Source organism: Electrona antarctica (genome assembly GCF_951216825.1).
Source record: "Electrona antarctica genome assembly, contig: scaffold_1077, whole genome shotgun sequence".
NCBI lineage: Eukaryota > Metazoa > Chordata > Actinopteri > Myctophiformes > Myctophidae > Electrona > Electrona antarctica.
In genome coordinates this window covers 12,501-23,099 of record NW_027638742.1, presented here as the reverse complement: position 1 = coordinate 23,099, position 10,599 = coordinate 12,501, and the positions used below count along the sequence as shown (strand labels likewise).

The 10,599-nt window shown below is 50.8% G+C and overlaps 1 protein-coding gene across 1 annotated transcript in view; it reads right to left on the bottom strand.

The window, feature by feature from the left end:
- Positions 1–2,169: 2,169 nt before the first annotated feature.
- Positions 2,170–10,599, bottom strand: part of LOC306917761 (uncharacterized protein) — a gene marked incomplete at both ends in the record, with an annotated part of 18,828 nt that continues 10,398 nt past the window's right edge. Inside the window, 9 exons of the mRNA XM_079530672.1 lie at positions 2,170–2,412; positions 2,577–2,726; positions 2,840–3,138; positions 3,230–3,516; positions 3,603–3,829; positions 4,564–4,692; positions 5,395–5,550; positions 7,146–7,244; positions 9,605–9,798. Of these exons, the coding sequence (XP_079386798.1) occupies positions 2,170–2,412; positions 2,577–2,726; positions 2,840–3,138; positions 3,230–3,516; positions 3,603–3,829; positions 4,564–4,692; positions 5,395–5,550; positions 7,146–7,244; positions 9,605–9,798 (1,784 nt within the window). The remainder of the gene's footprint in view (positions 2,413–2,576; positions 2,727–2,839; positions 3,139–3,229; positions 3,517–3,602; positions 3,830–4,563; positions 4,693–5,394; positions 5,551–7,145; positions 7,245–9,604; positions 9,799–10,599) is intronic.

The window sequence follows — 10,599 nt, the reverse complement described above, 5'->3', positions numbered from 1 at the left end:
AGGGGAGGGTAGGGGTTATTACAGCCTGGAGCCTGGAGAGGAGAGGAGGGGAGGGTAGGGGTTATTACAGCCTGGAGCCTGGAGAGAGAGGGGAGGGTAGGGGGTTAATACTACACCCTGGGAGCCTGGAGAGGAGAGGAGGGGAGGGTAGGGGTTATTACAGCTTGGAGCCTGGAGAGGAGAGGAGGGGAGGGTAGGGGTTATTACAGCCTGGAGCCTGGAGAGAGAGGGGAGGGTAGGGGGTTAATACTACACCCTGGGAGCCTGGAGAGGAGAGGAGGGGAGGGTAGGGGTTATTACAGCCTGGAGCCTGGAGAGAGAGGGGAGGGTAGGGGGTTAATACTACACCCTGGGAGCCTGGAGAGAGAGGGGAGGGTAGGGGGTTAATACTACACCCTGGGAGCCTGGAGAGAGGAGGGGAGGGTAGGGGGTTAATACTACACCCTGGGAGCCTGGAGAGGGAGGGGAGGGTAGGGGTTAATACTACACCCAGGGAGCCTGGAGAGGGAGGGGAGGGTAGGGGGCGTCACAGTGATTGTTGCAACAACATTGTGTAATCGCAATTAATTGAGATGATTCGCAATTGTTTTGTCATCATAGTCACCGCCCCGCCCCTTTTTTCCCCTCGCTGTATACGTTTCTTTTCCCTTTTTACCTCCATTATGATGAATTCCTGTTCTGTTCTTTGTCTATATAGAAGTGTCTATTTGTACGTCTCTAAATGTTTTGATGAATTGAACATGGTGGACCCTCTTGTGTAATGCTTAATTAGGTCGTTTTTTAGGTCGTTTGCTGCATGTCTCTCCCCCCCGCTTCCCTTTCCGTCTTCAATGTAACTGTCAATAAAGGCACAAAAGACAAAAACAAAACTTAAAAAGCCGCTGGTAAAAAAAAAAAATTAAACAAAAGAGTTTACTAAGTCTAGTCTAGGGTTGTTTACAGCAACCAGAGAGGCAGTGGTTCAAACCCACCGTGGTGCAACCAGAGAGGCAGGGGGTTCAAACCCACCGTGGTGCAACCACAGAGGCAGTGGGGGTTCAAACCCACCGTGGTGCAACCACAGAGGCAGGGGGTTCAACCACGGAGGCAGTGGGTTCAAACCCACCGTGGTGCAGCCAGAGAGGCAGTGGGGGTTCAAACCCACCGTGGTGCAACCAGAGAGGCAGGGGGTTCAAACCCACCGTGGTGCAACCAGAGAGGCAGGGGGTTCAAACCCACCGTGGTGCAACCACAGAGGCAGTGGGTTCAAACCCACCGTGGTGCAACCACAGAGGCAGGGGGTTCAAACCCACCGTGGTGCAACCACGGAGGCAGGGGGTTCAAACCCACCGTGGTGCAACCAGAGAGGCAGGGGGTTCAAACCCACCGTGGTGCAACCAGAGAGGCAGTGGGTTCAAACCCACCGTGGTGCAACCAGAGAGGCAGGGGGTTCAAACCCACCGTGGTGCAACCAGAGAGGCAGGGGGTTCAAACCCACCGTGGTGCAACCACAGAGGCAGGGGGTTCAAACCCACCGTGGTGCAACCACAGAGGCAGGGGGTTCAAACCCACCGTGGTGCAACCAGAGAGGCAGTTTGGCGGCACAAATGTCACGCAAAGCTTGGCCTATGAACAAAGCCGATAAGTTGGGTTGGCCAATCAGGGAAGCCAATGTCTATTGTTATTCCTAACATGGCAAATTGATCACTGGCGCAATCACGTATTGTGGAAAGTCCCATGCTACACAGCAGACAGACAGTGTGTTCAGCTACACAGCAGACAGACAGTGTGTTCAGCTACACAGCAGACAGACAGTGTGTTCAGCTACACAGCAGACAGACAGTGTGTTCAGCTACACAGCAGACAGACAGTGTGTTCAGCTACACAGCAGACAGACAGTGTGTTCATGGTTATCATAACGACATTGTGATGTTGTTGTGTGATGATCATTAGGGATGCACCGATATGGAGATTCTGGGCGGATAGCGTTGCAGATGTTTAACCATAATAGGGCGATGGACGCGCATCCAAGTAGCGTCACTACATCAAAGCACGTCGTCCACTCACAGTTAACAGCCTTTGTATTGTCGTCTGACCGACCAGCTCCTCCTGGTGGTGCCTAAAACCAGGCTGAGGCTCAGAGGGAACCGGACCAGCTCCTCCTGGCGGTTCCTAAAACCAGGCTGAGGCTCAGAGGGAACCGGACCAGCTCCTACTGGTGGTCCTAAAACCAGGCTGAGGCTCAGAGGGAACCGGACCAGCTCCTCCTGGTGGTCCTAAAACCAGGCTGAGGCTCAGAGGGAACCGGACCAGCTCCTCCTGGCGGTTCCTAAAACCAGGCTGAGGCTCAGAGGGAACCGGACCAGCTCCTCCTGGTGGTCCTAAAACCAGGCTGAGGCTCAGAGGGAACCGGACCAGCTCCTCCTGGTGGTCCTAAAACCAGGCTGAGGCTCAGAGGGAACCGGACCAGCTCCTCCTGGTGGTCCTAAAACCAGGCTGAGGCTCAGAGGGAACCGGACCAGCTCCTCCTGGTGGTCCTAAAACCAGGCTGAGGCTCAGAGGGAACCGGACCGGCTCCTCCTGGTGGTTCCTAAAACCAGGCTGAGGCTCAGAGGGAACCGGACCAGCTCCTCCTGGCGGTTCCTAAAACCAGGCTGAGGCTCAGAGGGAACCGGACCAGCTCCTCCTGGTGGTCCTAAAACCAGGCTGAGGCTCAGAGGGAACCGGACCAGCTCCTCCTGGTGGTCCTAAAACCAGGCTGAGGCTCAGAGGGAACCGGACCAGCTCCTCCTGGTGGTTCCTAAAACCAGGCTGAGGCTCAGAGGGAACCGGACCAGCTCCTCCTGGTGGTTCCTAAAACCAGGCTGAGGCTCAGAGGGAACCGGACCAGCTCCTCCTGGCGGTTCCTAAAACCAGGCTGAGGCTCAGAGGGAACCGGACCAGCTCCTCCTGGTGGTCCTAAAACCAGGCTGAGGCGCAGAGGGAACCGGACCAGCTCCTCCTGGTGGTTCCTAAAACCAGGCTGAGGCTCAGAGGGAACCGGACCAGCTCCTCCTGGTGGTCCTAAAACCAGGCTGAGGCTCAGAGGGAACCGGACCAGCTCCTCCTGGTGGTTCCTAAAACCAGGCTGAGGCTCAGAGGGAACCGGACCAGCTCCTCCTGGTGGTGCCTAAAACCAGGCTGAGGCTCAGAGGGAACCGGACCAGCTCCTCCTGGTGGTCCTAAAACCAGGCTGAGGCTCAGAGGGAACCGGACCGGCTCCTCCTGGTGGTTCCTAAAACCAGGCTGAGGCTCAGAGGGAACCGGACCAGCTCCTCCTGGCGGTTCCTAAAACCAGGCTGAGGCTCAGAGGGAACCGGACCAGCTCCTCCTGGTGGTCCTAAAACCAGGCTGAGGCGCAGAGGGAACCGGACCAGCTCCTCCTGGTGGTTCCTAAAACCAGGCTGAGGCTCAGAGGGAACCGGACCAGCTCCTCCTGGTGGTCCTAAAACCAGGCTGAGGCTCAGAGGGAACCGGACCAGCTCCTCCTGGTGGTTCCTAAAACCAGGCTGAGGCTCAGAGGGAACCGGACCAGCTCCTCATGGTGGTCCTAAAACCAGGCTGAGGCTCAGAGGGAACCGGACCAGCTCCTCCTGGTGGTCCTAAAACCAGGCTGAGGCTCAGAGGGAACCGGACCAGCTCCTCCTGGTGGTCCTAAAACCAGGCTGAGGCTCAGAGGGAACCGGACCGGCTCCTCCTGGTGGTTCCTAAAACCAGGCTGAGGCTCAGAGGGAACCGGACCAGCTCCTCCTGGTGGTCCTAAAACCAGGCTGAGGCTCAGAGGGAACCGGACCAGCTCCTCCTGGTGGTCCTAAAACCAGGCTGAGGCTCAGAGGGAACCGGACCAGTTCCTCCTGGTGGTCCTAAAACCAGGCTGAGGCTCAGAGGGAACCGGACCGGCTCCTCCTGGTGGTCCTAAAACCAGGCTGAGGCTCAGAGGGAACCGGACCGGCTCCTCCTGGTGGTGCCTAAAACCAGGCTGAGGCTCAGAGGGAACCGGACTTTAGGAGTGGCAGCTCCCAAGCTGTGGAATGAGCTGCCTCTGCACATAAGACAAACAGTGTGTGCGCGTGCGCGTGTGTGTTTACTTTAAGTGACGTGCAGGCTGTGTGTGTGTGTGTGTGTGTGTGTGTGTGTGTGTGTGTGTGTGTGTGTGTGCGTCCGTGTGTGTGTGTGTGTGTGTGCGTGTGTGCGTGTGTGCGTCCGTGCGCCCGTGTGTGTGTGCGTGTGCGTGTGCGTGTGCGTGTGCGCGTCCGTGCGTGTGTGTGTGTGTGTGTGTGTGTGCGTGTGTGCGTCCGTGCGCCCGTGTGTGTGTGCGTGTGCGTGTGCGTGTGTGCGTCCGTGCGTGTGTGTGTGTGTGTGTGTGTGTGTGTGTGTGTGCGTGTGTGTGTGTGCGTGTGTGTGTGTGTGTGTGTGCGCGTGTGCGTGTGTGCGTCCGTGCGTGTGCGTGTGCGTGTGTGTGTGTGTGTGTGTGCGTGTGTGTGTGTCCGTGCGTGTGTGTGTGTGTGCGTGTGTGTGTGTGTGCGTGTGTGTGTGTGTGTTTACATTTAGTGACGTGCAGGCGGTGACTTTGGCAGCAGCCATAATGAAGTCCAGGATGAGCATGGTGGCTCCAGGCAGACCGATGCTGAAGAACCTGGGACTGCAGTGCTTGATGATGGTGTTCACTATGTCCTGGAACACACACGCACACACACACAATGAATACATACGTCAATAAAAAATAAATAACACGCACAAAACTAAATCAATAGTTATTATGTTAATTATTCCTCTGATGCTGTAAAGACGGGTCGGAAGTTGCGGGATTTTAGCGGAAGTATCACCCAAGGAAATTACGTTGATGCTTTACAAATGAGTGTCGTGATTGGTCGGGAAAATATCGTATCCGGGGGAAATACGGACGGATGTTCCGGAGGATACGTCCGCCGATAGCTTCTCTGCCTTACGTTGTGACCAGGCTCTTCTTTATGCTTCTCTGCCTTACGTTGTGACCAGGCTTTTCTTTTAGCTTCTCTGCCTTACGTTGTGACCAGGCTCTTCTTTATGCTTCTCTGCCTTACGTTGTGACCAGGCTCTTCTTTATGCTTCTCTGCCTTACGTTGTGACCAGGCTCTTCTTTATGCTTCTCTGCCTTACGTTGTGACCAGGCTTTTCTTTTCGCAGATAAGTAAGCCTGGGACCGAGGCTAGGTAGTGTGCGCGCGTGCCTGCGTGGCGTGTGTACCTGGTCATGGTGCAGCAGGCCGTGGTGCATGATGTTGTAGAAGTGTGTGTGTGTGTGTGTGTGTGTGTGTGTGTGTGTGTGTGTGTGTGTGTGTGTGTGTGTGTGTGTGTGTGTGTGTGTGTGTGTGTGTGTGTGTGTGTGTGTGTGTACCTGGTCGTGGTGCAGCAGTCCGTGGTGCATGATGTTGTAGAAGTGTGTGAGGAAGTCAGTGTTTGGAGAAACATCCTGTCGTCTCTTCATGATGCCACAGATCAGCTTGTAGGCGTGAAGCTTCCCCTGCTTGTAGCGCTCTGCCAGCATGGTGGCCTGGACCGCACGCACACACACACACACACACACGCACGGACACACCGACACACACGCACACACACACGCACGCACACACACACACACACACGCACACACACACACACACACACACACACACACACACACACACACACACACAAACACACACAAACACGCACGGACACGCACGGACACGCACGGACACACAAACACACAAACGTAAAAATGTACACGCATTAGTAAACAAAAAAAGCCATCAAGGGCCATTATTTTTCTTTGAACTCAACCGTTGCCGGAGTGCATGTGGTTTGGTTTTGTTCCTCCTCGTTCCATTAGGGGGTGCAATTACAGCCAGATGCGTCACACTCTCTACAGAGTACAGACGCACTTCAATAACGCATCGGCAGAAAAAAGAATAGCGCAGCGGGTTAAAACAAAAAGAATAGCGCAGCGGGTTAAAACGGCGTGATCGGAGCGGACCTGTGTGGCCTTCTGGCCGATCCACACGGTCACGACTCTTTTCTGTTCTGGCCCCACAGTGGTGGAATGAACTTCCCACTGATGTTAGGACAGCAGAGTCACTGCCCATATTTCGCCGCAGGTTGAAAACCCACCTCTTCAGGAAACACTACCCTTCCTCTCTGCCTGACCTACTTGTTGTTAACTAGTTGTACGAACGCTTGTTTTCTATTGTTGTATTGTTTATTGGATCTTGTTTAGTCGATACACTTAATTGTTTTAGCTCATGCTCATTTGATTTAGCTATTTTGTCTCATCTGTTTAAGGAAATAGGTAGCTGATATATTGCACTTTTACCTTAGCGCTAGGTATACTCTTGGTTGCTTGTTTTTGCAGAAAATGCACTAAAGACTTCTGGTGATTAGTAGTTTTTGTTCCCTACCTATGTTGAATACACTTATTGTAAGTCGCTTTGGATAAAAGCGTCTGCTAAATGACTGTAATGTAATGTAATGTAATGTAATGTCACAACAACACTTTTAATTTAAAATCCCTTTTCAAATTATAGTTATGTTAACTTTATGAACTAAATACAAATACATTGGACATAAAAAAAAACACAATAACATTTTAATACTAATTTAGACTGATGTATTTAAAGCGGGTCATGTTTGGAAGTGTAACAGCTGAAATCAATAATATATCAGTATTACCATATTAGCCTGAGGGTCACATTAAGTGAAGGTGGGGGCCGCATGTGGCATGTGTATGACCTACAAGCAGACCAGAGGTAGAACACTGTCGTTCCCTGATGTCATCGCTAGGGACACATGATGTCATCGCTAGGGACACATGATGTCATCGCTAGGGACACATGATGTCATCGCTAGGGACACATGATGTCATCGCTAGGGACACATGATGTCATCGCTAGGGACACATGATGTCATCGCTAGGGACACATGATGTCATCGCTAGGGACACATGATGTCATCGCTAGGGACACATGATGTCATCGCTAGGGACACATGCATCAGTAAAGCAGGAACTGGGGATGGCAATGAAGGACCGGGAAGTCTGGCGTGGCATTGTGGAATCCATGATCTCCACCGCGGTCGAAAAATGACGATGATGACCTAGAAGCTTGTACGTACCTTAAAGAGCCAGGGAGTGAGGATACGGAGTGGAGGGATCAGTACAGGAGGCGGAGGAGACGACTGGTTGTCCAGAGAAATGCCCAAGTTATCTCTGATCTGGAAGGAAAGGGAGGAAGAGAGAGTTATCTGTGAGAATTAAGCAATATTACACGAGAGGGTGTGGGTTAACGTGATTATTGCCACGACAGTGATGCGGTGAGGAACGAGACGAAGTCGAGTTCCGCAAGCATCACTGAAGTGGCAATAATCACGTTAAACCACACGCTTGAGTGTAATATTGCAATTATACAACAGTTACCCTTAAAACTAAGAAAATCGCTGACATTTTTTTAATGACAGATGTAGTCACTACGACCACAAATGTCCCAAGAAACTAGCTAGCCTAGCCACCGAGTTTGCTAGCGCTCTGGGAAAACAGAGCAGCTGAATTCTTTGTTTTGATTAGGTGGTGAATGGTGCTGGTTTAACCCACGGCTAGAAGGCCGTTTCAACCAATCAGATTGCTTCCTCGAAACGACCTGTGGTATAATACTCCTTAAACCACCCAGAGGGGGCAGTGCAGTGCTAGACAGATGTTTGTCACTGCTGGAGTGAGGACTTCTAAAGCACTTCTAAGAAATCTAATGTTTAAGTTTATGAAAAGGCTGGATGTGTCAACAAACAGTATCATTGTAGCGCTTTCAAGCCCCTCAGTGAGCTGTTCACGTTATACATCTAGTTTAAGGGTACACTGGCTAAAATGCCTGTATGTTCTACCTGTGGGTTAAGTTATGCAAGTTATGTATTTGTTTTACATTCTTTTATGATTTTATTGCCTGTTGTATCTCTTGTATGTGAACCCTGTGTATGTATCCCTATGGACCTGAGTCTGCTAATAAAGTTGAAACAAATTGAATATCTCTGATCTGGAAGAGAGAAACACAGAGAGAGAAAGGTCTGAGTGGATGCAGTAAACGGCTGTCACCAGTGTTGATTTCCTCGACTAAAACTAAGACGAAAAATGTTCGTCGACTACCTATTGTTTCACTGGCGAAAACTAAATGAAAACTAAGCTATGATGACTAAAACTAAGACTAAATATATTGACACTTTCGTCAACAAATAAAAACTAGACTATAATGTTAGGAAGGGACTAGTGGACAAGAGATCCACTAGGAAGGGACTAGTGGACAAGAGATCCAGTACAAGTCATTTTACACTTGGTTTGCATGCTGAAAATAGCAGATCTACAAGATCACAACGCGTCGCAGTTGTCAGCTTGTAGATCTGCTATTTTCAGCATTCAATTATTATATATATCATTCTCTGGTATCTGTATTGGGTAATCGGTATCGGCTAACACAGAAATTGTGGTATCGGGATCGGATCGGAAAGGAAAGGGACATCCCTAGTAAAAAACAATGCATGCTTTTAGGAGAACAATTAACGTTTACCTTGGCCAGGTTCTGCCACGGCTACTTTACCTTGGCCAGGTTCTGCCACGGCTACTTTACCTTGGCCAGGTTCTGCCACGGCTACTTTACCTTGGCCAGGTTCTGCCACGGCTACTTTACCTTGGCCAGGTTCTGCCACGGCTACTTTACCTTGGCCAGGTTCTGCCACGGCTACTTTACCTTGGCCAGGTTCTGCCACGGCTACTTTACCTTGGCCAGGTTCTGCCACGGCTACTTTACCTTGGCCAGGTTCTGCCACGGCTACTTTACCTTGGCCAGGTTCTGCCACGGCTACTTTACCTTGGCCAGGTTCTGCCACGGCTACTTTACCTTGGCCAGGTTCTGCCACGGCTACTTTACCTTGGCCAGGTTCTGCCACGGCTACTTTACCTTGGCCAGGTTCTGCCACGGCTACTTTACCTTGGCCAGGTTCTGCCACGGCTACTTTACCTTGGCCAGGTTCTGCCACACAGGCAGTCAAAGACCTGCCATTTAGCTTACCTTGGCCAGGTTCTGCCACAGCTCACACAGGCCGTCAAAGACCTGACATTTAGATTACCTTGGCCAGGTTCTGCCACAGCTCACACAGGCCGTCAAAGACCTGCCATTTAGATTACCTTGGCCAGGTTCTGCCACAGCTCACACAGGCAGTCAAAGACCTGCCATTTAGATTACCTTGGCCAGGTTCTGCCACAGCTCACACAGGCAGTCAAAGACCTGACATTTAGATTACCTTGGCCAGGTTCTGCCACAGCTCACACAGGCAGTCAAAGACCTGCCATTTAGATTACCTTGACCAGGTTCTGCCACAGCTCACACAGGCAGTCAAAGACCTGCCATTTAGATTACCTTGGCCAGGTTCTGCCACAGCTCACACAGGCAGTCAAAGACCTGCCATTTAGATTACCTTGGCCAGGTTCTGCCACAGCTCACACAGGCAGTCAAAGACCTGCCATTTAGATTACCTTGGCCAGGTTCTGCCACAGCTCACATAGGCCGTCAAAGACCTGACATTTAGATTACCTTGGCCAGGTTCTGCCACAGCTCACACAGGCAGTCAAAGACCTGTGCGTGGATCTCGGGGTCTTTGATGGTGTTGACGTCTCCCAGGATGCCCAGCATCCTCCTCCACATCACGGTGGCCACGTCGGCGTGCCAGCCGCTCAGCGAGCCGCCCGCCATCACGCTGCAGTCCTCGCCGGGGAACTCACTGGCCTCTGTGGGGCGAGAGAGACGCAGTGGTGGGTAAGTAACTAAGTACTTTTAATTAAGTACTGTACTGTGCAAAAAGCATGGAATACGGATGTTTATATCACAGGGAAACTCCCGTTAAACTTTCCAACAAACTCCGGTAAACTCCAGAATTATACCATCACACCTGTATATTACCGTATATTAACTGTATATGTACCATCACACCTGTATATTACCGTATATTAACTGTATATGTACCATCACACCTGTATATTACCGTATATTAACTGTATATGCTGCTAAACTTGAGGTTTACGGGAAAAATACAGTGCCCATAATTGCCCATTAACTCCTCTTTTCACGCAAGTACAATTTTGAGGTATTTGTACTTTCCAGTACTTTTACTTCACTACAATCATTTGAAAACTTTAGTTACTTTGGCAATTTTAATTTTGATTAGAAAAAATATACATTAACCACTTTGAAAATAGCAGATCTACAAGCTTGTAGATCTGCTATTTCCAATAGATTTTGTACACAGTTTGAACTTGTGAAATGGGACATGCATCCAGATATACATTAAATAAAACAATTAAGTATAGAAAACACACCAAACGAAAAACAACACTTAAAAATGAAGGTGTTGACATGTGACCAGTCGTCCTGGCCCAGCCTGTGTGATTTATGGTCTATGGTGTTGACATGTGACCAGTCGTCCCGGCCCAGCCTGTGTGATTTATGGTCTATGGTGTTGACATGTGACCAGTCGTCCTGGCCCAGCCTGTGTGATTTATGGTATATGGTGTTGACATGTGACCAGTCGT